At 41.5% G+C, this 26,331-nt stretch overlaps 5 protein-coding genes across 10 annotated transcripts in view; 2 read left to right on the top strand and 3 right to left on the bottom strand.

The window, feature by feature from the left end:
• Positions 1–1,209: 1,209 nt before the first annotated feature.
• Positions 1,210–3,706, top strand: LOC130685594 (probable dimethyladenosine transferase). Of its 2 annotated transcripts, none has more exons than XM_057508915.2 (7): positions 1,210–1,385; positions 1,449–1,615; positions 1,684–2,013; positions 2,072–2,293; positions 2,360–2,466; positions 2,544–2,624; positions 3,366–3,706. In XM_057508915.2, the coding sequence occupies exons 1-6, from the start codon at positions 1,322–1,324 to the stop codon at positions 2,584–2,586; spliced, it is 933 nt and encodes a 310-aa protein (XP_057364898.1). In that variant the 5' UTR covers positions 1,210–1,321; the 3' UTR covers positions 2,587–2,624; positions 3,366–3,706. The 2 variants fall into 2 exon arrangements, with proteins under 2 accessions (XP_057364898.1, XP_057364914.1); XM_057508931.2 differs by lacking the exon at positions 3,366–3,706 and adding an exon at positions 2,713–2,807.
• A 275-nt stretch (positions 3,707–3,981) lies between these two features.
• Positions 3,982–8,534, top strand: LOC130685310 (A disintegrin and metalloproteinase with thrombospondin motifs adt-1-like). 2 transcript variants are annotated; one of them, XM_057508601.2, is made up of 18 exons: positions 3,982–4,208; positions 4,275–4,323; positions 4,416–4,687; positions 4,766–5,077; positions 5,198–5,382; positions 5,452–5,579; positions 5,697–5,802; positions 5,862–5,996; positions 6,058–6,164; positions 6,235–6,410; positions 6,467–6,660; positions 6,723–6,774; positions 6,834–6,951; positions 7,015–7,184; positions 7,253–7,714; positions 7,779–7,872; positions 7,931–8,076; positions 8,175–8,378. In XM_057508601.2, exons 1-18 carry the CDS (start codon positions 4,158–4,160, stop codon positions 8,202–8,204), a joined length of 2,787 nt encoding a protein of 928 aa, XP_057364584.1. In that variant the 5' UTR covers positions 3,982–4,157; the 3' UTR covers positions 8,205–8,378. The 2 variants fall into 2 exon arrangements, with proteins under 2 accessions (XP_057364584.1, XP_057364595.1); XM_057508612.2 differs by lacking the exon at positions 3,982–4,208 and having other exon boundaries at positions 4,416–4,458; positions 4,557–4,687; positions 8,175–8,534.
• A 2,126-nt stretch (positions 8,535–10,660) lies between these two features.
• Positions 10,661–12,442, bottom strand: LOC130685493 (complement C1q tumor necrosis factor-related protein 2-like). The gene is made up of 4 exons (XM_057508795.2): positions 11,913–12,442; positions 11,123–11,857; positions 10,913–11,043; positions 10,661–10,822 (listed from the first exon to the last, which is right to left on the bottom strand). The coding sequence occupies exons 1-4, from the start codon at positions 12,293–12,295 to the stop codon at positions 10,755–10,757; spliced, it is 1,317 nt and encodes a 438-aa protein (XP_057364778.1). The 5' UTR covers positions 12,296–12,442; the 3' UTR covers positions 10,661–10,754.
• Positions 12,443–12,582: 140 nt separating this feature from the next.
• Positions 12,583–26,331, bottom strand: part of LOC130685480 (uncharacterized) — a 38,583-nt gene continuing 24,834 nt past the window's right edge. Inside the window, exons 1-9 of one of the 2 annotated variants that reach the window (XM_057508779.2) lie at positions 16,487–16,829; positions 14,043–14,572; positions 13,831–13,956; positions 13,673–13,754; positions 13,457–13,594; positions 13,292–13,385; positions 13,102–13,218; positions 12,886–13,034; positions 12,583–12,815 (exon numbers count right to left, since the gene is read on the bottom strand). In XM_057508779.2, the coding sequence (XP_057364762.1) occupies positions 12,689–12,815; positions 12,886–13,034; positions 13,102–13,218; positions 13,292–13,385; positions 13,457–13,594; positions 13,673–13,754; positions 13,831–13,956; positions 14,043–14,538 (1,329 nt within the window). In that variant the 5' untranslated portion in view covers positions 14,539–14,572; positions 16,487–16,829 and the 3' untranslated portion in view covers positions 12,583–12,688. Of the gene's footprint in view, positions 12,816–12,885; positions 13,035–13,101; positions 13,219–13,291; positions 13,386–13,456; positions 13,595–13,672; positions 13,755–13,830; positions 13,957–14,042; positions 14,573–16,486; positions 16,830–26,331 lie in introns of those variants that run through there. The other variant, XM_059496235.1, reaches the window with a different exon arrangement.
• LOC130685819 (hexokinase type 2-like) lies at positions 17,339–25,522 on the bottom strand. 3 transcript variants are annotated; one of them, XM_059496232.1, is made up of 9 exons: positions 25,344–25,522; positions 21,511–21,673; positions 20,907–20,992; positions 20,778–20,831; positions 20,504–20,698; positions 20,133–20,446; positions 19,907–20,062; positions 19,512–19,788; positions 17,339–19,134 (listed from the first exon to the last, which is right to left on the bottom strand). In XM_059496232.1, exons 1-9 carry the CDS (start codon positions 25,374–25,376, stop codon positions 19,042–19,044), a joined length of 1,371 nt encoding a protein of 456 aa, XP_059352215.1. In that variant the 5' UTR covers positions 25,377–25,522; the 3' UTR covers positions 17,339–19,041. The 3 variants fall into 3 exon arrangements, with proteins under 3 accessions (XP_059352215.1, XP_059352214.1, XP_057365081.1); XM_059496231.1 differs by lacking the exon at positions 25,344–25,522 and adding an exon at positions 24,214–24,449; XM_057509098.2 differs by lacking the exon at positions 25,344–25,522 and adding an exon at positions 22,099–22,250.

Consider the following 26,331-nt stretch of genomic DNA (forward strand, 5'->3'; position numbering starts at 1 on the left):
GCATGGGTTTTATAAATATCTTCATAAAAACAATGGAAAAAGTACTAAAAACTTTTATATTTCGCCGTTGATACACCCAAGTGGGGCCCTTATCAAAAGAAAAGCTTGTTTGCTTATTAAAATAGTTCATAAATAACAAATCGAACCCAACGTATTGGTGAGGTAAGACTACAACACAACTCCGAAGACAAATGCTCTCCCGACATTCAAAGTTGTACACAATTCATTGTTGTTAAGTGAACTAAGGATCTCTATTCTATAAAAAAAAAACAAGGGAAAATGAGGAGTTTTGTTTTGTGCGCAAGCGCAAAAATTTTTTAAAATAATGTATCAACAAAGATTCGAACCAGTAAAATCAGCATGGCAGCTCCGAACTATGCCATATCGCCTTACTTCACTTATATATATATATATATACTGTACATAAGCTGCCTATTTGAATGGATGACACGCAAAGCAAAATTTGGTTGGGATGTGCGGTCCTGGCACAGAGGTTATCACCCTCGCTTTGTATTCTGTCGACCCCGGGTTCAAGTCCCGACACCGCCAATTTCCAAGCCCTCCCTCCCTCCATGCCGTCCTCCCACCACCCTCCACTCCCACCCACTTCGTCGTTCAAGATTCAAGATTCATCTCAACGGATTCGTAAGATTCATCTCATCGGATTACGCAAGATTCTTCATCGCTTCGAACATCTACAAAAATTCAAGAAAGAAAAAAGAAGAGCCATGCCTACTATAAAGGGGCTAAATGGCACCACACAAAAAAAACACACACACACACATACACTTACACGTTTACAGACGTTTCACATCGATCTGTAGTACCGTTCACTACACGTTGAAGATCGATTCACAAATTGAAGGGTAGAGAAGAGGTAATCGTACCTTGTAGGTTGTTCGTAAGCCTCCCCATGGCCACTAGGTTCATGGATGCTGGCAGCTAATCATCGAGCTATGTGACCCTCTTCGATACCCGTAAGTTTTTGTTGCGTGTCTACACCTGTAGGACGTACAGTGGTGCGCTTAGTAAGCAAGCGAATAATAAGTAGTAACTACAAATAAACACAAATAATATTCAGACAGGACATTCATTAAAGGTATTTTTCCATCTACCTGTCAAGGGATTCGCAAATCCCTCCTTTTTGTAAACTTCTAATGACATCTGGTGTTCATTATGAAAACTCCCTCAGAGTTGTAGTACTTCCCCAATAGGCTGGGACGCTGAATGTGTTAGTGAACAACACGTGTTGAAGTTCTAAATCAATGAGTCACCAAAACTAACATCGACTAATTTCAAGCATCAGCCAACCTGAACCACCATGCCTAAAGTAAAAACAGAAAAATCGTCTCGTAATGGCAAAGGAGAAGTTTCGTGCAAAGAAGGTTGTATCTCTTCTTATTAGAACGCGAATTATATTTATCTAATGACATGTTTCTCCTCCACAGTTCAAGGCCTCCGTTTCAACACCAATCTTGGTCAACACATTCTAAAAAATCCTAAAATCGTAGAAAGCATGGTTGAAAAAGCTGCACTACGGTCTACTGATACAGTTCTGGAAATTGGTCCTGGAACTGGTAACATGACAGTCAAACTTTTGGAGAGATCAAAACGGGTAAAGATCATTCTCTACTGTGGAAGCTTCAATAACAGTTATAATATAGCAGTTGTTTTCCATCATAGGTTGTGGCTTGTGAAGTTGATCCTCGGATGGTTGCTGAATTACAAAAGCGTGTTCTAGGCACCTCCCTACAACCTAAGCTTCATATTATGGTTGGAGATGTCCTGAAAACAGAGTTACCCTTCTTTGATGTCTGTGTTGCCAATTTACCCTACCAAATTTCTTCCCCATTTGTTTTCAAATTGTTGTTGCACAGACCAATGTTTCGCTGTGCGTTGCTCATGTTTCAGAGAGAGTTTGCTGAACGCTTGATTGCAAAACCAGGTGACAAACTGTATTGCAGGTTGTCTGTAAATACTCAATTACTTGCCAAAGTTGATCATGTTCTTAAGGTAAATCAATTGTCCTATTAACAAAGCAAAATGACTACACCTTTTAACATTTCAACAGGTTGGTAAGAATAATTTTCGACCACCACCGAAGGTTGAATCGAGCGTCGTAAGAATAGAACCAAAGAACCCCGCGCCTCCCATAAATTTTCGCGAGTGGGATGGTCTAGTTAGAATTGGTTTCTTAAGGAAGAACCAAACCATGAGTGCTCTTTTTAAGCACGCTTCCGTGGTCACAGTCCTCGAGAAAAATTATCGGACACACGCATCTTTGCACAATATTGTAAGATTACGTTTTTTGTTATAAAGATAGTTATCCCTGACATGCCATTTTTTCATACATCAAAAGGCGATTCCGGAAAATTTTAGCCTCAAGGACAAAGCTCAGTCGATTCTCGTCGAAAGTAAATTTGACCAAAAGCGTGCAAGGACTATGGATATGGATGACTTCATTACGTATGAAATTATTATAAATCTCAACATAAGTTGTCAGCTTTTTTGTTTTATCTTCGTTTTTTGCCTTAACGTTACAGATTACTTCACGCGTTCAACAAAGAAGGAATTCATTTTGCCTAGTGTTAGATAATAAAAGAGAATGTTGACAACTGTTCAAGGTAAATACAATTGACACTTTCACCAGGCTGGTCTCATAGGCCCCTGTTTTCGCCACGGCTTTCTCGCACCCATTCAATGTAACTTTAGTCACGTCAGGGGAACGAATGGTTCAAGATTAGACTCCCGTGGGAGGATAGCAAAAAACAGCAGTTTCGCTTCCGGCCAAGCAGGGTGCAATTGATGAACATTTCGTGTCGCATTCTACTCAACTTTTATTTTTTTTTCCCTTTTCTTAAATTACACCTGCCCGCCCTTTTTCAGACAAAGCGTAACATCGGGGAACGCAATTGCAAATGGCATTGTTTCACTTTTGACAGATTGCATTTTGTAGTGTAAACTAACTCAACCGTTTGCCAACGGCGTATGCTCTCGGCACGTGACCTAGTTAGATAGAACGCCACAGCGTAGGGCGTAGGACTTAGGCAGGTTCAGTTAGTGCTATACGACTCTTTTTAAAAATCCCTCATTAAAAATGATTAAACGATGTTGATCGGGAGATTGGGTTTCGCGTGAGGCCACATTGCGTCATGAGTAATAGATACATGCCGGACATCCGGAGTCTTTCCCGTTTAAAAAAATTTTTTTTTATTTTCTCTCTCGAATGGAACAAATGTGTATGTGTATTTTTTTTTGTCATTTCGGTAATTGGCATCGGTAAATGCAATGCTATAACGTCATTTATTGTATTGTTCAATCATAATTGTGTCTCTCCTATCAAAATAACGCATTAGTCCTTGCAGAATATTTGACGGAGCCCTTATCCCAGAGAGAACTTACTGTACACTCATACTGTAAGCGGTGAAGAGTTACGGTGCACCGTTACTTCTTCAAGCTCTGCTTGCCGTCTACAGTCCTGTTCCGCTGAGACCATTATTCAAAAGGAAGTGAAGTTTTCTAAATTACAGGGAGTAGTCCTTTTTCACGATTTATGGAAACCAATAATTTCAGCAGGTGCGTCTTTTTGATTGATTCTGTGAGTTCTATGAACTCGAGTGTAGTTTGTTTACCTTTACTTGTTGCGTGACACAGCTACATGTTCAGTACTATCAAACCCGACCGATAGCACGAGTGTTAAGAATGAGATATCCTGTTTTCGGTTGATTTCTCCCCAGAATACTTGCTACTCTCCAAGCGGATTTGCGTTTCGAGTTGTGCAAAGTGTCTTGTGAATGGATTCAGCAATAACTGCTGGGTGTTCGAGGCCATTTGAGTTTTATTACGACACAGAAATAAGACAAAGACCATTCGTCCTGAATTTAATTCAGTGTCTTTTCCTCTTCAAAGTGTAGCCGCGCGAGGGAGCACGTCAAAGATTCATTACGACCCAAAAAACAGACCGTGCAACCAAGCGGTGAACGCGATTCAAACCCTATGTAGACAAAGATAGAGAGAATCAAGGCCACGCCCGGCTGCCTTCTCGAGTCTTCAGAGTTTCTTTACCTATCGTCTGGTTGTAGCGTGTGCGCGATGTTTCTTCAGTAACTTATTTACCTTTGCTGCCATCGTTTCTATCTACGCTCGTCGTTGTCGCCATGTCCACTTCACTCGTACGCGCAGGATTGGTCCTTTTTGCCATTGTGGAGGTAGGTTCCTTCGTCTAATCCTGCTTTTTATAAATGAAAAAGTACTTACAATTTTTTTCTTATTAGATTTCTTCTGGAGCAGGCGATTACTTCAGCCTATTTTCGGATTTTCGAGGTACGCTGAAATTCCATTGAGAACTCAACTTTCCCATTCATGGCGAATGTTAGTAACGAAGACTTTTTCTTTTGTTTACGTTTTTATGACAGTGTCGGGAGAGGAAGTGGTGATCGTGCGCGCGACGACGCCTGAGTTAGGAGCACAGTTTCTTCAATCTCCTCGACAACCTCAGCTGCAATTCCAGGCTTTTAATCAGTCTTACGATCTGACCCTACAACCTGTTACGACAGGTAGCCTGATATCTCCCTATTTCACCGTCATACGCCGTGACAGGAACACAACGCAGACCATCCCAATACATTCGGTCGCCAAATGCTTTTACCGTGGACAACACGCAGCCTTCGATCTCTGTCGGAGTATGGTGAGAAAAACTTCTTTTATCAACTGAATAATAACCGTTTTTTTTCCTAGACGTTGACGTTCACCATTTTTTCAATAGAGAGGAATTGTTCTTTTATCTCCCACTGAGTTTTTGAGCGTAGAGCCGTTGCGGCTTCTCAGAAGGTCGTTGGACACTGAAAGTCACAGTCACTTGATCCGACGAATGTCACGGAATTCTGAAAGCCGACCTCATATGTGGAAGAACAAAAAACGTGTTGAACGAAATGCCAGTTTTCGAAAGGAATCAGGTGTTACCATTGAAACGGCTGTTTTCGTGGACGCCTATCTATATAATCACATGGCTCGCGAAAATTTTCCGGACGAAACTGAACAAGAAATGACACATTTCGTGCTGGCCATGATTAATGCGGTAATTTCTAAAGTTTTATTGCTATCATCCGGCGTCCTTGTGCCGTCCGACGGCACGCAATCGCGTAAGCTCAATTTAGAGAGGCCATTCACCATGGTGTTATTTTTTGTACACTTTCAGGTGCAATTACTTTATCAGGATGACTCGTTGGGCCATCAGATCGATTTCCAGGTGCAGCGATTAGAGATGTGGACTCGTCAGCCACTAGACCTTCTACCAATTTTGGCTTCTCCATCCGGATCCACCACAGCGATTCATGGGAAACAAGGAATCCATGACATTGATCGATATCTTAATCGATTTTGGTCTGTGTTTGTTTACTTTTTTGTTTTTTATTTCGGTATTGTTCTAACTCGCTTTTTATCGTCCTACAGTCATTGGCAAAGCCGTGAAAATCCAGGTGATGACCACGATCCTGATCATTGGGACCATGCATTATTGCTAACCGGCCTAGATCTCTTTGCAATCGGTCGCGATGGATTCACGACCCACCAGGTTGTTGGTAATTACAAATGTCTTTAAGTGGCTCGGATTGCATTGATTGTGTTGCAAAAGCAAAACCAAAGCTGCGACAAAAATGGGAAGAGCTAAAGTAATGAGCAAATTTTATTTTTGCAAGGTTTGGCTCCAATCGGAGGAATGTGCACAGCGACGAGCAGTTGCACAGTCAACGAAGGAAGACATTTCGAGTCCGTATATGTAGTGGCTCATGAAATAGGACACAGGTATTACAGGATGAAAGAAAAGTATCAAAATAGTTGTTAACTTTTAAAATTATGACAAGTCTGGGTATGAAACACGATGGACGAGAGGCCGGTAATGACTGCGACTCAGGCAGTTTTTTAATGTCACCTACACTAGGCAGTGGAAAAACGCAATGGTCACCCTGCAGTAAACACTATCTCGATGCTTTCCTCAAGTAGTGTTTTTAAAGTTTCGTAACGTGTTAATGAGTATCGATTAAACGACTGTTTTTGTAGCACTAGGCAAGCAGAGTGTTTACGGGATAGAAGCTGGACCTCTCAACGATTGGATCATAACGCGTCCGCGTCGCTCCCAGGCGAGCGTTTTACAGCTGATCAGCAATGTTGGTTTTTATTCTGCGTGTTAATGTATTATCTCGTAGGCAGGTTCTGAAATTATGACTTATTGTACAGGTATGTTAAGGTATGGTCGAGAAAGCCGACGAAACACTCAAAGACCCTTGAACGAAATATGCCGTGATCTTCGTTGTACAAAAGTTCCTCCGAGACTTGCTCGTCAAAGTGGCACCAGCTTGGTGTCATATGGATCTCATCCAGCTTTGGAAGGGACAGCCTGTGGCGAAGGCATGGTAAGTTCTGCCATATCTCTGTCTAACTTTGTCTAATTTACCAACTAAAATATTAGTGGTGTCGAAGAAGCCGTTGCTCTTCGCGAATCCGAATGCAAAACTTTGATGCGGACACTACCTCACACGCCAATAGTGAACATCCATCGTGGTCCGTTGTTACGCCGTGTGCTTCCGGTTGCCTGTATGGCGCGAATTCGTTGAGCAGTGGTAGTATGGCTATATCTACTCACATTCAAAATTGTAAATACAAGTAAGTTTACGTTATATAATAAAATGGGTAGAAATTCACTTTTAAAAGTCACTTTCCCGCAGTTCACCGTGTGATAATGTTTCAATCCGCTATCGAACGTGCGATGGATCACAAGTATTGAAGTTTGTATTTCTTTGTTAAAAGATGTGTTATGTAACGTTTTTCTATATTAGTTGTGTTTGAACGTCACCCGTACAACAATCCAGCAGTATTCCGACGATGTTTGCTACCAGGCTGCGCAACAAAATTCTTCTATTTTACCGAAAGGCATCCAACAGCTCAGCGTGGATGGCAAGGCTTCTTCATTATTTAATCAGTACAACAAATATTGATCAAGACGATTCCCTTCCACAGCGTATCGGTCGTGCCAAGTATGGTGTTATTTGAGATCAGGTGGAATGACTTCTTCTTCAGGATGGATATATCCTGATGGTACACAGTGTCAAACTGGATCAAACGCGCAGTACGGCCGTAACGTAAATCGCATAAAAGTGGCTACTCTTTGCCTCTCCGGGAGATGCCAAGTCAGTATTACATTTATCTGCGTACTAGTTATCATTCGGTTTAGCTTACACGTATTTGATCTGTGTAGGAATTTTCGTGCGATTATAGCTCGATGCACCAGTTGCATGCAGATGTTTGTCGGACTGAGGAACCGGCAGAATCCAACATCGTTTATGACTATTCATTTCCACAAGGCAAACCAGTGGCCTTCAAATACAGTGGAAATACATATTATCCATCTCGTATTATCCTTCCTGAAACTTCCAAACATTTTGCTTCTCAGTCGATGTATCCACCAGCACCGATAGCTGCATATCCATCTCAAACTGCCATATTTGCAACAGCAGACGAGACCTCTCTATTAAATCTAAACGTCTCAAACAACAGTAGGATGGAAAGTGTTTGGAGTCCGTGGAAAACGATCAGCTCTTGTCGATCAGGGTGTCTTTTTTCGTCAAAAGGATTACGGTTAGTTCAACGGATTTGTGAGAGTGGAACATGTTATTTAGGTTCTAGTAGCAGCGTCCAGCTTTGCATACCGACGGAACAGGTTAAGATGCAATTCCTTTTGTTTCATCTTAATTCTATTGGTCTTATTTATACGTATATCTCAGGAATGTCCAGAATACCAACCCATTACATCATTTGCCGATCAAGTTTGTCGGCAACAGCACTGGTCGGACCTTCATCGGGGAATTCAGCTGACAGGTTTTCATTTGCAGATTTTCTTTGCTTGTAATAGGTTCTATTATTATTTTCGTAACAGAACGCTTAAAAGATGCATGTGTCGTGCAATGCCGTAATCCACGGTCTGGTGAGCTTACTGCAGCTGTTGGTGAGACAGGTTGGTTTCCCTCGGGAACTTTATGCAATCTGCTGAAACCGGCATATTGTCTCAGCGGACGCTGTGTTGTAAGTGTTTTTGGATATTTTCTCATGCCCAAGCTAGCTAACACGTTCAACGCCTTCTACAAATTATTTAAGAGATTTTTCCCTTTTCTCTGACGTAGGAGTTTGATGAGGATGGAATACCGAAGTGAGTTTGGTCTGGATTACTAACTCCATCCTGATGTGCTTAAAATGCCTAGGCAATCGAAATTTTTTCCAAATATGTAGCGTGAATTTATCCCCTGTAGAGTTTCACATGGCCTGCATTGTTGAGTCCTATCCGTAGTCAAGCAACATACCCTTGGCTCTCAATTGACCTTCGTTAGGTCGTCTTCGAATCTGTGTCTGGCTTTCTGTAAATTGTGTGATTTTCAGCCAACTCAACAAATGTAACTTTTGGCAAATTTTCAGGGGAAAATTAAGGGGATGTCCAAGAAATTCCGTTCTCTTTTTCCTTAAATTTGTTGTTATTTTATCCTAAGGATTTCAAATAATTACTTTGCTTTATATGAATTACACTAAAAAATTTAATGGAAAACACGAAAATTGACTTTATTTTACGTGAAGGTGAATTTTTTCAATAAACATAAATAACATGCCCAATTAGCGCGCTAGTACGCTGTAGTGCTAGTGTGATGCAGCAAAGTAATCGTCAAATTTCATTAACGACTGATTTGAAGGTAAAACAAATCATCGCCACTAGAGAGGGTCTTCCCACTTTGCAATTTTTTACAAAATTTTTAATTGTGACCATCGACAGAAATCCCACGGCATAATAAATAATGAACGCTGATTTCGATCAAGTTATTTCTTTTCCCAGAACCAGCCATTTAAAAAAAATCTAAGTTTGTTTACATTTAGTTCAAAAACTGTAAGAATAAAGTTAACTGTCTTAATGACAATAATGGATGACAGTTTTTGAACGAAACGTAAACACAAATTGTTAATTTAAAAAAACGGTTCGTTTAGCGAGAAAACCAATCACTGAATCGGAATCAGCATTCAATTTTGATTATACAGTGGGATTTTTGTTGAATTCAAAGAGATGTCCATTTTGGCCGATTTTTACAAAAGTGGGAAGGCTATAGCCTTCTCACTTTTTCATTTTTGGCCAAATTTAAAATTTGGCTTAAAATACACGATTTCGATTCTGAATTGGATGCTGATCACAGAAATCGTGTTTATTTTTCAATGAGCTTTGTAGTTTTTTAAATAAATGTAAAGAACGTAAAATAAGAAAAGTCGGGCTTATTTTACTAGTCGGGCTTAACATTTTTTTCTGCAAAAACTGACACTCATCGGAATTAGTTGAATATCCCAGGGTATACTCAAAATTGAATGCTGATTCAGGTAAAACTGTCCTTAAGTCTCCTTAAGTCAACCGTTTTTGAAATATACCACAAAAACTAATGTGCCAGTACGCGACGTCTCCCTAATGAAAAATCGCGCTATTGCTGGCGCAAATCGTTTATTAAAAAAACTATTAGTCCCATTGAAAAATAAACTTGATTTCCATGATTACCATTCAAACCTGAACCGAAATTGTGTATACTCATTGCTATGTTAAAGATTTTTGAAAAATACGTAATTGATGGAAAAGTCGGGTTTATTTTTTTTGTCGGGCTTATTTTCAGTTACGGCAAAATTTAAAATTTGTCTTAAGATGCATCGTTTCGATCGGGAATAGAATGGCAATTGTGAAAATTAAGTTACTTAATTTTTCATTAGTTTTACATTTATTCAAAAAAACATAAAATAAAGTTGCTGTGCTTATAGCCCATTGTTTCCGTTTATTTCAAAAACGGCTCGTTCGACGAGAAAACAAATCACTTAATCAAGATCAGCGTTCAATTCTGATGATACCGTGTGATTTTTGTTCAATTTCAAGAGATGTCGTTTTTTGCCGATTTTGACAAAAGTGGGAAGGCTATAGCCTTCCCACTTTTTCATTTTTGGCCAAATTTCAAATTTAGCTTGAAATACATGATTTCGATTCAGAATTGAATGCTGATCACGGAAATCAAGTTTATTTTTCGGTAAGCTCAATAGTTTTTTAAATAAACGTAAAAAACGGAAAAATAAAAAAAGTGGGGGTTATTTTATCGGGCTTAAAATTTATTTCTGTAAAAACTGACACTTATCGGAATTGGTTGAATATCACAAGATATACTCAAAATTAAATGCTGATTCGGGGAACATTGCTAATTTTTCTTTAAGTCAATCGTTTTTCAAATACACCGAATATTGGACACAATGCTAGCGCGCCAGTACGCTATAGCGCTAGCGCGATACAGCAGAAATATTCGGTGTATGCCCAGAATGGTTTTCTTAATGAAAAAAATAACAATTTTATCGGAATCAGCATTCAATTTTAAGTATATCCTGTGATATTCAACCAATTCCGATGAGTGTCAGTTTTTACAGTAAAAATTTTTAAGCCCCATTAAATAAGCCCGACTTTTCTTACTTTTTCGTTTTTCGCTATACCCTTTTTCCTCAAATTGGTGGTGTCAAATTCGTGGACTTTTCCACAGGAGATCAGGGGCATCGGGAAATTTCGAATAGAAATTTATCTGGATAATATGAAACTGGGTTTGCCGTGGGTTCCTTCGTAACGTGAGTTTGTATTGACCGATACATAGAAGATACAAATTAGAAAAGCACAGCTTTATGACATTAAAACGCCAGCGCTACATGTGTGGCTAACGAATTCTGAAACCCGAAAATGTCGTGTATCCCCTTCCACCATTGTTGGTTTCGTGCAAATTCCCTGAAGAAAAGAACATATCGAGTAACTTTAGAAAAGAAACTCTTACAAAAAAAGCGTTTGAATATTGTATATAAATACTATTACACTAACCTTCCTGCAATACGAGATAGACTCTGTCGCCCTGGTTGAGTGCTAAAATAGCCGTATTGGAACCACTTTGGTATCCGTTGGTATCTCCCCATGCCGAAATCACCTCTTGATTGTTCTTTACCAAAGACAGCCTGTAAAACAAAGTTGTTTAGATTGTTTATAATTCTTTTCAATTCAAAATTTAGGTAAAATCGCTCCATTTTGACTAACTTGAATTGTCTTGTTTGCGACGAAAGCCCATGGAAAGTAAAAAAATAAAGTCCTGGATAGTAGCAAACAAACTCGCTGCGATCTGGATACCAACCGTACCCAACGTCGGTCAACGTAAAATCAAATCGAACTTGGGTTATTCCGACACGAGTAAAATCTGACGCTCGAGCAGCACTGAATGCCACGGAATCTGCTGCCACTGAACCTGGAGGAAGTTGTGTGGATCCAGGCACAACACCTCCACTAGGGAATACTCCGCCGTTGTTTGGAAATCCTCCAACTGGACCCGGTTGGCCAAACGCCCCAACTTGACCCGGTTGCCCGAAGATTCCAACTTGCCCTGGTTGTCCAAAGCCTGCACCTTGTCCTCCAGGATAGAAAGATTTATCTGCTTGTCCTACTCCAGGAGTGAACTGGAACCCATTGTCCGGATTCAAATTGTTCCCGGCTCCTCCAAAGGAATTGCTGCCAAAGGAGTTCCCGAACGAACCACCCTGACCTAGCGGTGTGCTAAACTGTTTTCCCAGTGTGTTTGTTACTGAACGTGTTAGGGTAACGTTTTTCGTGCTCGGTGGCGAAAGGAGGCCAGGATCTATAGCTTCAACGTCTCTGATTTTATCCACCCGTATTGGTCTGGTAGTTGTAGCAGATCTCCTGGCGATCGTCTCACCATTCGGTTTGACTTGATCGGCATGGCAGGATAACGCAATCAAGGCAAGAATAAACGGACTGTATCTGTAAGAAGATTTCGTTAATAAAAATTTGACTTTAAAAATGTCAAGAGACTTACGGAGACATATTCGGTGATGGACGTCTGGAGGACTGTGCGTGACAGTCGACTTCTTTTAGCCTTATATATGATGGATGACCAATGCCTCCCCATATCTTTGTACTTTCTCTCTGGTACACAACCGAACGTTCTTCCTCCTGTTCTGTTGAGAGGCCTTCTCTGTTGACTCGAAACGAAAGTGTAAGTCTACCTAGTGGGGCGGGGAAAGAGGAAACAAGGTGACATCGGGAAACCCAATGTCCGGGAATAAAAAAGAAATTTCTTAAGTAACTCAAACAAATTTCTTGCTGCGTTCCAAAGAAACGATCACGTGTTATCGAAAGGACATTGAAAGGTTGCATGATTTTCTTTCTTAATTCCCATAGACTTAAAAAAAAAAGCATTCGTGCTTCGGAGCGCAGGGCGGATGCTTTGAATAGATGAAAAGAGTTAAAGAAGAAGATTAGCTTCACTTTCTATTATGAAAAGACGTTGAAGGGCGGATAGCCTGATACCCAGCGTTTTGTTTGCTAAGGCACGAAGCACGCTAAACCTCGGCTCCGGTCGGCCGTTCGACCGGAAACGGTGCCTTTCGTTCTGACGACCCGTCTTGCGTCATCCGAGAAGAAAGTATTTTTCCCTGGTCAATTCACGAACATGGTTCTTGTTTGCATAACTCTAGAAACATATGATTCGCAGCGTCTTATTTTTATACTGGTCAAAAACTCTCATCCATCTCAAACACACTAGGGAAAAAAGAAGTAGAAATTATTATTTGTTTGTTAAAATTGGGTGCATTAAATGTGACTCTCATTGAGAGAACACATATCAATCATGGTGCCGTTTGTTTCCATCAAGCGGCGTCGACGGAAAGCCTCGTAGTGGATGGCGGAAGTTAATTCAATCAAATCTTGCATGCGATTTCTGAAATTTGCAAAGCATTAAACGACAGTAAAAAAAAAGTTCTAAAAAAAGGCATAGTAACTTAATTTACCTGATCAGAAGATTTCTCAAGTGGTGAAACTCACAATGGCCTGGGTCCTCTACCTGAACGAGGCCCCAGCCGTTTTGTCGTCCTAGCACCATTTGACCCATTACGTTATGGACTTGTTCACTACCAACAACCGCAAAAGGAACCATTTTCTAAAAAAACAACAACACAATAGATCAGCATAACAAAAGTAATTTCTTAAAGAAACGATTTATATACTCTATACGATTCGTTGACAGCAAAATCATCTGGGTGATCGTATTTTGCAAAGGGATACACGTCAATCCGGTGTTGAGCCAAGTCGAGTTGTATGTTCTTTTTAAATTCTTGCCTTTCCTTTTGTTATTTAAAGAAAAAAAAAATAATAAAATGAGAGAGCTAAGAAAATAAAAAGAGTTTCAAGTGTTACCTCAAGGGTCAGAGTATCTGCTTTGGCAATGACTGGAATAATGTTGACCACGTTATGTAGCCGTTGAAGCACTTCAAGATCCAACGGGCGCAATCTGCGTGTTGGGTTAAGAAAAATAAAAACGGCTGCAATCCATCAAGTCACGTGCAACGAGAAAACCGTTACCCATGGCCTGTAGGCGGTATAAAATATAGGCAACAATGCACTCTGGTGTCGTGAATCCAGCGCGTTCTCTCGGCACTCTGCTCCTCGATCAAGTATTTTTCATACTGTTCGTTTATGTATTCTAAGGCCGGCTCCCAGCTGGATAGTCAACCAATCCTAAGAATTTTTCTCCTTCTTTTGTCTTACTTTTCGAAAAAAAAAGGAATTTCATTGTACCAATTCGTGTTGTCGATGCGATCACCAAAGCCGGGTGTGTCCGTCACGGTCAGATCAAGTCGAACCCCATTTTCGTGGATGGCTGAAATGAAAAAACATGGAGATTAATATTAAACGGTGAGTTAAAATGACGCGACGAATTGTTTGAAGCCACAAACCTGTTTGCGTTGTACGTATTTCTGTTGTTTTGGCAGGTTCAGATCCCGAGGCGGTGCATGTACGAGGAAGTACAGAGGAACGGAACAAGGTGTTGATGAGCGTCGACTTGCCCAGGCCGCTGCGCCCTTTGAAGGAGGCAAAAAGGAGGTCAAATCCAGGCGTACCCATTCGAGGGAAAAACGAGATTGATGATGACGGTATCGTGACTTACCCACGACCATGATGTTTAGCGTGAATCCTCGTCGGAGGGCTAGTCGTCGTACTTGTTCTTGTATTTGATCCAATCCAATGACGTATTCCGATGATTCTATTTTGGACGGTTGAACCGATTGACGGAGCGTTGGCCGAATCTGAGCGATGCTCGTAACTGGATTTGGTGGGGATTCATCCGACTCCGACTCGGATGCAGATGTTTGATCTACCATGACTTCCTGTGTTTTAGTGTCATCCGGATCTGCCGGATACGGTTTCACAACTCCACCGTTGCCTGTTGGGATGAAGGAATGGTTGACGTTCTCCACGTCCGGCGGCGCTGTCACTGGCGGCGTCTTGGCAATGTGAGATAGGATTTTAGGCAGTGATTTCTGATGGATAAGATTGGCCAACGGGCCGCTAACGGGAGAATTTGTCGGTTCCCGACCGAACTGCCGTGTCAATTCATGAACTGCATGCCTAGTGCTGCTGCTCCTTCCGCCTTCGGCTGACATGGTTCTCGATTTCTCGACGACTGTAGACAGCACTCTTAGGAAAAAACAAACATGAAAAACTAATAAATAAATAATGCCATGGTCAATCAAAGAAGTAAACACATGAATAAATTCCAGAAGCGGGTCTTATGTTGAAATCGCGGTTTCTGTCATTCTGATATAGAGTAATAATCATTACAGTCTATCCTTTGATTACTCAACAAATAAAAGGAAATACCCTTGTGTGGAGGTTTCCGGTACGCGGGCACACCAAACAAATAAACAAACAAACAAAAAAAAATCTCGATAATCATTTCCCTTCGTATGTGTGGATAACATTAGAGGCGATCCTCCCTTTTTGCGGTTCCCATTTCGAATAAAACGAGTTTTAGCCGCAACACGAACCCTTCCTGCAGTGAAACTTTGTAACGCCCGATCAAAAGTGCGTTGCAACGAACAACTGATTCTAGAGTTATCTGATCAGATACGCTATCTGAAAAAAAAACAAAGGAAAGAACACACACAGACACACAGACACACGTACTAACGTTGGCAATTATTTTCGATTTCACAGGCCGGCGAGGTGAATCAAAACGGTGATTTACCAACAAGAATTATCGCTAACAAAGGCTCTCCCTCCCAGAAAACAATGAAACCGTGAAGCGGCCTCACCTTGTCGTAGTCACGATGCAACGTCGCTAGTAGGTAATTTGAAAATAGAAATTACAATCACTTGACTTGACCGCAACTTTCTGACAGTCAAACTGAACACAGAAATTCACATGCTTCCAGACTGAACGGTGGCAGGACACAAGTCTGCTGTTGCTTCTGTTGTGCCCGCGCCAATGTGTGCACTGTGTATTTGTGTGTGTGTGTGTGTCTGAATGTGGGAGTGGGTCTGCTCCAGTGTATGCGACCGCGTTCGTGAGTCGGTCGGGTATTTTCTACACGTATGCGTGCATGCGTCGTGTTTTTTTCAACACACATGAACAAATCTGTCAGTGTGAATAGCAATTTCACTGTTAAAATATGGACCCTATATGGATGGACGAGCTGGCAACCTTGTTTTGAACGGCTGGTTCCAATTCTCTTTTGTCTAACTCATCGAGTTTTGACACTGATCGACTGTAACGTGATGCGATGATTAAGAGGAACGGCTAGTGACGCGACAAATAAGGAAACACATTATAGGCTTGCTTATTTTCATCACAACGACAATAAAAGGAAAAAAACGAAGGGGGAGCTACCGATTTGTTGATAAAAGACGACGGAGTCAGGCTGATGTCATATGGGAGGGATTTTTGTTTATAATAATGGGGTCGAGACTTCCAGACTGTATCGCCATCTGACTATCAGTCGTTTTTTCAATATATATTTAACGATTTAAATAATGTTTATGTCTGTGCGGGTGGTGTCGGTTTTTCTCGTATTTCTTTTACGATCGGCATACATAGAAATCCCGCTCTCTTTTTCTCATTTTCAAAGCCTGCCCATTACTGAATAATACTTTCGGAAAAGAAGACGTGGTTCGTCGCGGTCGTGTGCTCGAACCCCAAAGCCACCGGATTGGTGTTTCTTCACATCTCTCACGTTTCGCTATGAGGAAAGAAATGACTGTCGGAAAATCAATTGGAGTACATTCGAAAACCACACGAGAAAGATGACAGCAGCTTTAAGAATAGGCAGAGGCAAGGGACAATGACCTCTTTCCACCATTGACCACAATCAAAGTGCTGACAGAGCTGAACGTAATGACTATCAATTTCCCGACACCACTTGGAATACCGCCACACACCGCGCTTTTGCATTTCTATTGCAACCGGCATGACGGAACGTCAAACAAATTGATGGACAGACATTCAAAACAATCATAGACAGTCGTCTGCAACTCGGGGTTTTCGACATCTCGAGGACGACCATTGACAGATGGATGGGTGCCAGTCGTGGCGAGTCTCTTAAAATAAGTTACCTTATTCAATGTTGTTGCTGTTGAAATATCGTCTCATTCTCGGCGAGTCGTTGAGCAATACACGTAACACAAATAGAAGGAAAGAGACGATAATGAAGAGCGAGGTCTTGTTTGCGACCGTTTCACCACCACCCCCGCGCGCTCACTAGACCTCTGTTGTATCTTCTTGTTTGCCACTGATAAAAAAGACGAAACGAACCAAGAAGGATGGAAAAGGGGGAACAAAATAACGTCGCGGGAGGGTCGGGCAAGACTTTAACAGTGTTTGAAAAGGAAAAGAAGGGGAGTCAGACGGAGCAGAGTGTGTCAAACACCCCTCCTCAGTCTGCCTTCGAACAGTTTTTAAGATTTTTCCTTCTCTCGTCGTCTTCATTGTGGCCTTCGGTTTTGGCTTTGCGGTCAACGCCATCTGTGGCAATCTGTTACCAACACCATACCATTTTTTGGCAAGAAAAAGTTGCTTTCCCAAGTACCGGGGGTTTAGGTTTTCGCCTCTGGAACCAGGCCACCACAATAATTATAAAATACTCGAATCTTTTACTCGTCGTGGTGAATAAAGGAGAAAAACCGTAAAATTAAAAAAAGTTTACTTTCCGTTACACTTTTTCCTGGTATCGCTCTTCTTGAACCTCGATCATTCTCACTACGAAATCTCACGCACTGCATATAACACTGCGCATTTTCGTTATTTTTCTAAAACCGTAACGGAAGATTGCGTTCCAGATTCCCATAGGTTATTTGAAAAAAAAAGGAAGCAAGCAACCACAATCATAAATAATTACACAGTAATCAGAATTAAGGAAGATGACAAATAGTTGCTTAAAAAAAAGAGCTGGAATAAACATATTGATATCAATGGTGCCAATTTTTCATTGGCCATGAGAATTCTATCAAGTCTCATTCTCTATATATTTTTTTGTCATATTTTCTTGTTTTCATCATCAACGAGAGCTATACATCGGCGCGCGTGGGCGATCACTACCAACAATTTCAAAATGGAGAACGAGTAATAATAAAAAAAAATTAACAATAAACAGCGGGAGGGAGCGGGGGAAGATGCATCTGATCCAAATGACGCCAAGGTGCGGAAGGAGTTGATGGGATTATTTCCACGGATAACATTCTGTAACTATGCGGCTAAATTTCCGATTATTCTGTTGCTCTCTACACGTACGGCTAAAAAAGATTTAAAATGGGTAGAGAAAGCGAGATAAGAGTAGCAGAAATACTACTTTTCTTTTCCAGACAACATTATTATGTTAATTCCTTTTTTGTTTTGTTTTTTTACACATCTCGATCGACATCGATCGTTGCTTTTCCCATAAGGCTCGGGGGTCATTATAGACCTACGTTCCATCTTCATTTGTCTTGTACAGTACAGCATATTCTCATTAGATTATATACTGCGAACAACCGTATGGGAATCTCTCGGATAGGACAGCCAAGAGCGGACAGGGGTGTCAATTACATGGTAATCTTTTCTTCTTCTTTTCAGATACAGAGGGACAAGAGTTCTCTCTTTTGCTTTCGATTTCTTTTAGCGAACAAAGTTCTTCTCTTCTGAGACTTGTTTTTCTTTATTGTTATGGTTGTTACGTATAATACAATAGTCTTCCGGCTTCGTGATCTACGACTACAGCTTTTTTTTTTCTTTTTCTTTTTCTTTTTCAACTATTCATTCTGACAAACTATTGTGCTTTTCAAGACCCTTCATTTCCGTGATTTTACCAAAATCGACAAATGATTTCGAGCCGCTTCGTCGTGTCACACACATAGACCATTCGCCCAAAAGAGGAGAAGTCCTCCCCTGAAGAATGTGTACAAAAGGAGAGGGACAGTTGAGAAGGAGAATGGACATAACACAAAAAAAAAGGAGAACAGAAACGGATAAAAAGAAGGTTTAGGGGAGAAAAAGTAAAGAAAACCTCAAATGAAGATGAAAGAGATATGGAACTACAAGAAACCATAGGCCGAGTTACTGAAAACATAAGGAAAGAAATATATAGATCCTGATGGAGGAAACAGGAATATGAAGAGGAGGATCGATGAAGGACCTAATGATCTCGGGGAGGGAGGGGGCAAATTGAAATTTAGTTTTTTTTTTTGAAAAAAGATCGCAGATTTGTATTGTCGCCAATATTCCCTATATTGATTTTAAAAAAATTCCCCCCTTCTCAATTAAAATAATATCTACCGTTACTATCTAATATTACTATCAACCATCCGTTCATACGTATTACGTATGGATAGGAGTGGGGATTGTTAAAATTACATATCTATATTCAAGGTGCTATTTTATGTACTGATTGCGTGAAAGGGGGGAGCGCTAGATGTGTGAGTTTGTTTGAGAAATATTCTCTCTTATTATTATTATTATTAGTCAAGAATAATCGACTTTAGCGCGCAGATGACGCATTTTCCCGTTTCCGTTTGTGTTGATTTTGAAAATATTTTTTAAAACCGCCGTCACAGGGTATTCCAATGGCCACTACAGGTAAGGGAGGAAGGGATATTTTGGAAAAAGGAAGGAGAAACTAAATGATGTTGGCAAGAATTCACCTAGCAGCCAAGCCACCTATTCGAACGGCCACAGCAGCCACCAGTGCAGCACCTCGACCACTTCCGTCTTCCGACAACATCAAATCGAACTGCAATATAAAGCACAAAGCAATCGGTTATCATTTTCTTTTAGGCACTAGCTAGTATGTTATCGTATTTATGACAAATATCGCGAGAGAAATGAAAAACGTTGGGAACGGTTCTTGTTCGCTATCGCTAGAGAGCGCCACGCACAAGGAAAGGTCAGTTTTCTTTTGCTTCTTTCATTGTGTTTGTTTGTTTTTTTCTTTCAAATTAATTTAATTTACTTTAATTTTGCGTGTGATAAATGCATGACTTTTCCTTGTTTGTGTTGAAACCCTTGTTATCGAAGAGTTCATCAACTTGAAGGTTTCCAAGTTGACGATGGGCTAGAATAGATAGCGACTTTGTTATTGTGCATTTTGAGAAATGGTCAAAGGCTCACCGTTAGTCCGGGATTGATGAGCTGTCTGATCTTCTCGACCATCAGATCGTGGAAGTGGGGGTGGAAGCGGTAAACGGAGCCGTCGACGGCCACCGTCACGTGCTGCTTGCCCATCTTGTTGAGGAGGCAGGCCGTGCCAGCGGCGGCGATGTGCGCCGCCCGCCGAGAAACGGCTTCGCAGATGTAGCGCACGTTGGCGCAATCCTCGTCAGAGGCATCTTCGTATCCCAACTCTTCCAGCACCTGACGACAGCACGTATATTCGCCCTTCTTGTCGCTAAATGAAAAACAAATATAGATAAATAAACAATAATATTAAATAACATAACACTTGAGTGGTACGGATATCAACTCGTCTATGAGTTTGGCCGTACATGACGTCCTACATATACTACCTCTCGATTTCAGAGACGTATTTCGTGAAAAACTGGCCCGGCTCGAATAACATTTCAGGGCCCATGCCGTCGAAGAGGAGTCCTTCTCGCGTCAGTTGGGCTAAAACGAGACGGGCCACTTCACCCATATACATTCCCGAGATCATTTTCTCGAATCTGGAACAGAAAAAGAACAAGATGAGAACTCTTCAGGTATCAGGAGCGACGAGAAAAATTCGAAGCGTACAATTGCCGTCCGGGGTTGAGCGAATGCTTGTCAATCGTCCGGTCGTACTCGGTCCGGATGAATTCGAGCGTTCCGTTGTCACCGAATGCACCCCACTCCGTGTTGATGACGACTTGTTTAGGATCATCGTAATCTCCGTCCCACAGTTGTACGTTCTCTAATCGTTCGACGTAACACGCATTGATTCCTGTACCGAGAATAAGACCGATCCGGCACGCGGGATTCTTCCACGCACACGCCATTAATGTGCCTGTCGTATCGTTAAGAACAGCCATCACGTCGATTTTGATATCACCCCGTCGGGCGATGGCCTCCTAATGACAATAATCATTAACCGATATGTTGGCAAATAATTAAGGATAAATACGAACCTGGAGAAGTTTCACAACGTCTTCCCCTTCAACGCCAGAACACTTGAACCCTTTGGTCCAGGTAGCCAGCCGGGCCTTGGTTAAGCCTTCTTGGCTGCAAGGGAAACTGAAGGTGAAACCTAGCGGCAATGGAGATACGTCGACTTGATTCTCGTGCATGAATGTGGCTAAGCATTCGGCGATATGGTCGAACAACTGCATTTTTTTCCCCCGATAAAAACAAAATTATTTTTAATAACAATTCAAGCAACGATGAAGGGATAATTGTTAATACCCCTGTTCCAGGACCAAGCATGACGCTCTGGGGCACAGCAAAGATTTTCGACTCCTGTGAACAATAAAGAAATACACATTCACAATGCTTAATCGATTCAAAGTTATTCAATTAAAATATAAAACAAACCATGTGAAAGATATGAGGTCCAAGATCGATGAGCAGAACACGAAAGTTGGTTCCGCCTAAATCGAGCGCCAAGAACTTACCGCATTCTGGCGGATCAAAACGGTAACAACAAGTGAATTAGTTTTTCTGGCATATTTGGATGGACTGTCAGGATCGTGATAGGATGTTATAGACAACTATTTAAGTGTGTAGCGGCACATCTCAAGGTTATCAGGTCAGTGACTGCACAAAGGCATTTAATGGCCATGTTCGGTCTGATTATTTTACCCTTGACTTTGGAACAGGGAGCCCCAGACTGATTAAAATGAAATCTCCCTTCTATTTTTTTACAGACACATGAAAGGGGTTCCAAAAATGTTACTATGCAACTTTGCAAGGTCACGCTGACGGTTAACACATTTGCAACTCATGTCGACTTGCTAACTAACCGTTCCAAGATTTAGCTGAATATGATTATAGCGCAGGTAAAGAAAGGACAGCGTATTCGAGTATGTTTTCCAAAAATGCCAACACAGTTTTTACTTTGTTTAAAGATTGGCTGACATTGTTTAAAATGCCTCCGAGCACCGGAGCCAATAAAAGCATATAAGGTTGTATAATTTACCTTCGCCGTTGGGGAGTTCCCTCACGTACGTGGGGAAGCATTTCACAGTGGCCTCTTTATTGGTATCCTTATTAAGTCCTCGATTGATCTCGACCAGCAATCGTTGGCAAACCTCGCGAAGCTGCTCGTCCGACAGAATCAGTTCCGCGCATCGCTCTTCGATCTGTCAAGTAATGAAAGAATACATCAATTTTAGCTTAGCAACTCTTTTTTTTTCTCTGATTTTTACGGTCACTAAAACACTCTTCGACCTTTTCGATCTTTGGACTAGATAAATTATGCAATCTAATCTACTGTATTTTTTTTTCGTTTGGGAACGAATGGACCCACGTGTGGGATCAACTTACAACATGAGTAACCTCTGAAATTTTTTTTTAGGAAGGGCGCCAAGATGTTAATTAAGTCAAAACTCGTTCAGCCGGGGTTTTCTCTTTCCACAGGCGGGAAGTGTCGACTTCCAATTCCATGGTTTTTTTTTCTCCAAGTGTTCATAACCGATCTCCGTTACATTCCTTCTGCACTTGCCTTTCAAATCGACTTAAAATCTACAATATTTTTGTAAGGGGATGATTTACTTGCAACACTTACGAGTCGCTGTTTGGCTCTACCGATACGACAAAGCAATCGCATCAACATGGAACGCCAGATCCGACACTTGCCCGTCATGTTGTGTCAACACAAAAGTTTTTTGTCTAATAGTAAAGCACGTGGAGAGAACTCTTCCACGCAGAGTGATGATGACAATGAATTAGTCGTGATTTTGAATAGACCTGGTGCACAAGAGACGGCCTGACAATGACTGGTAAGGCGACTATGGAAACTGACGACTTTTTAAAACGTGAAATGACACGGTTTCTTGATGTGTATACGCTACTTTTTTGTTCGATTTCGTTACAACCAGCACGGAGGATCAGTTGTCAGTCGTCCGATGATTGGCCAACCACCATGAATTGAACGGATCGTATTCCTAATGCAGGCGCAGATTTCTACCTCACATTATCCACGGTCTTTACTTTGATATCCAAACTGAAACCTTACGACAGCTCGTTATTAGATGAAAACGACGTCGAGTTATTTTTCCCCCCACTTTTTCCTAATCAAATCAATTAAATTGCGTAAACTGAAAAAAAAAATTCGGCGCTCTCGGTAGACGACGTGACAAACTGGCAAAATGAGGGGAGAGGACACGGTTTCCTGCTGATCAGGCAATGTCTCCAGTGAAACTCGGCCGAGCAGTCGAAATTTGATTCTCTATGCTACTCAATGGATGCTTCCTAGATTTGTTACACAGAGCGGAATGCCCTGTCGTATTTGGATCGAGATAGTGGCAGGTCTGGTCAGGAAATTTGCCGCTCTCTTTTATATATCACGACACGTGTAGATGGAAATGTGCCGTCTGCTGGAACGGCTCTACCGTTCCGCCAAAACGACAACCTTGTCCTGCATCTTTCCTTGTCTATTGCGTTTTTTTCTTAATTGCATCCATCCGTCTAGGGTAACTTACAAGGCTTTCTTTTTAAACCCACAGCGTTTGAACAATTCAATATTGCAAACCGGTGCCTGACGAGCTGGTTGGCTATTAAATATTGATCAGCTTCTATTATTTCCTTTTTCTTTTTCCTAAAGTTCCGAACAAGTCTACTTTCATAACAAAACAAACAAAAAGTTAGTTGAAAAAAAAACGGAGAGCGATCGATCTTAACAGCCAAGGTTGCAGTAGCCAGGAGAAGTGCAGTAGGTAGCGAAAAAGACCCGTTATAGATGGCTGGATCGATGGTAAAAGAACAGGCAAGGGCGAACCGGCGCGAGGGCTGGCAAACGGAAAATCAATAATCCAGTAAAGGTCATTGGCGGGCGCCGCGCGCGCAAAAGGGCGTCCTGTACTTCTCACGTAGACCTTCGTGCAAAAACGATAGACGTGTGTCGTGAGCGATTTCCGCTAATCTTAACATCAATCTCGAAATTCAGCGGTAAAAATAATAGCAATCTCAATGCTAATACTGGTCTTATCAGTCTCCATTTGTTTTGCATCATTCCTTGAGATATCTTAAACGTTGGAATCCTTATTGTTACAAGTGATAAGGGGAATTTATCCACTCACGGATGCGTTGCAATTACAATGACTCGAATAAAAAATGTGAAAACCATCTTACTAACGCAATACGAATCTTAGGAAACCGCGGGTTTCCATGACTGATTCTAAAAGTTTCGGCGCGGCTATGAAATCGACAGACGGATTGTGAAACAGATCGATAAGCATCAGCGTCATGGCGCCACTACCAGCTAGGTTGAATGGCTTACTATGATGCACATTAATAAAGAAAGTTGATTAATCGATACAAAGGAAAATTGCTCTCCATTTCCCTGAATGGAAATTTGAAAAACCATAAGAAAACATGGAAAGCGAACACCACCACTGCGGTTGGCTGCTCGGTGGGCTCGCCAAAAGAATGGGCGGAGTTTTGGTCACTTGCATCATCCATTTTATTTTCTTTCTCGTTACGGCGGCCCTGACGACTTAGTATTGACGTTCCCGTTCTCCCATTCTTGCGCGTCACGTAAAAACCGGGCTAAGCCGCAAAATGAGGCCGCTCTACACAATATTGTCTTAGAATACAAATAATCAAGGTTTTTTTTCTTTCTTTTTTTCTACACATTTCTATGACTAACCTTCTCTCACACTACGACGACATTTAACTATACCTCGGTTCTGTTTGATTTTGGGTTCTCTAAATCCAACTCGGGAAGGTAGAATGAGACGGACATGGGGTCGGCTCGAATTTCGGGACGTTTGAAAGAAGAGTTCGAACTTAAATTTCACAGGAACTTGAATGTAATTGAATCGACTAAGACAACGTCACATCGGCAACTGGCCCAAGGAAACGCAATGAGGTTGTTTCGGGAAAAAACTCACGAACTTGCGCCGACGTAGTCGGGGCTTCTTCCAACGTGCAGCTCCGCCTGCCGTGATATCTTCGACCAGCACTCGTCTTCTTTTCTCACGAGAATCAAAATAGACACATAGTGGGGGTAAAATTAACCATAACAAAAGAACAAGCGCAGCGAAAGGTCATCGATGTCTTCTTCGACTGAAAAACATTTGATTTACTGCACACAAAATAAAGAAGTACGGTGAAAGACAGGGCTTTTTCATTAAGATCTTTATCGATAACGAATGCGCGCGCATCCCTAGCGGTTCATCAACTCAAAAGCTGTCTATTCTAGCGTTTGGGCAAAAAGAAAAGAATTTAAATAGGCACTAACAGTCGGTTGATCTGAAATTATCTTTCCTCGTATTACTCGACAGGTTCTCCATCATTATTCAGAACTTACGAATTTCCAGCTGAAACGTTTAAGAAGCCATAGGTGATCCATGTACCATATGTAAATAAAGCGACCAAACGCCATCTCTTGAGAAATTGACACACTCGATCATCAGCAATTTTTTCTTTTTTTCCTCCCATTTGACTGAGACAAGACTACCAATTACAGACATTCTTATTCTTTTTTTAAAATCGAAATTCCACAATTAATTCACCTCAGGCAGGGCTAAAATCCTAGGTGTAGGACCTAGACACTCTTACGAGAAGGCTATCTCACATTGAAGACATACTGATCCGTGACATGTTTGTTAAACCAAGCCACTATTTTCAGCTTTTTTCCTTAAAAATAAAACCGACTTCACCTGCTGGACTAGGACGCTAAGTGTTTGGCATAAAAACTGCATAATCAAACACGACTGATCAAATAAGTTATAACAGGCCAAAACCGTTGACATCTTTCAAAATGGACGATTAGGTGTAACTACATTCAACAGATTGTTTTAGACTTACGGCTGGAGAATGAGGTAGATCGTAGATATCCATGGAAGTGTGCGTCCTGCGTATTGATGATGATCAACGTTGAAAATGTGGGGCGATGAAATGGTTTGGAAAACAATTACAACTTGGGCTCTCTCTCCAACGCGACTGTCACCAATCGGGGCTGATTGACTTTTTCTTTCCTTTCCCTTGAATGAGTCTAGTACAATCAATCCCCACCGAGTCCGAGAGCGAACGAGAGAGAGTTTCAAGGCCCCTGGCTCGTCGGCAGAGAAGACACGCGAGACTAACACGCAATCAGATCCACTCAGTAGCGCAAGCCGGAGAGGGAGAGAGAATGAGAGAGGAGAGAACCGGTTCGGCTCTGCGAGAGTTAGCCACTAGCAGACGGCTACCTCAAAGCGAGACTGGGGGCGCCATCTAAACCCCGACAAATAAGGTCAGATATTGGCACGCAGACATCTCGCCCAACATCTATGCAAATGAACTTAGAAACAAACCGATCAAATGACGGAAACCACGATCGTACTACTGTGTCTTGTACTCACTCACTGGAATTACTGAAGGCCTTGTGAACATTGGATTGTCCTTCATAATACGGAAACATATGATAACATTGGATGGCGATACCAAATGAAGAGTGATAACTGGTTTGCATCACATGCGTGATCATCGCATCAGAATTTTCCTGTGTCACCATGCGATTTCGTTTACCATCTCGCTATTGAGCAAGAAACCATATAAATAGTACAGTAGCTCAGAGACATCAAGCGGAGGTTTGAAGCTTTTTTTTATTTTATTTTTTTGTCAGCCGTTTTACTTTGCTTCGTGATAATGAAATAGTTCATTTTACATCGTGAACGCTATAAGCTCCTCCTACGAGGGTGTATAATAGGGGGGAAAATGCGGAGGGTTGGGTGATTTTGCTAGTCTGGAACACGCGCGGCCACACTTGGTTCATGTAAATTTAGAGTGTCCGTTTTCACCTTGGCCCGCCGGG

The sequence above is a fragment of the Daphnia carinata genome, chromosome 7, assembly GCF_022539665.2.
Source record: "Daphnia carinata strain CSIRO-1 chromosome 7, CSIRO_AGI_Dcar_HiC_V3, whole genome shotgun sequence".
Classification (NCBI taxonomy): domain Eukaryota; kingdom Metazoa; phylum Arthropoda; class Branchiopoda; order Diplostraca; family Daphniidae; genus Daphnia; species Daphnia carinata.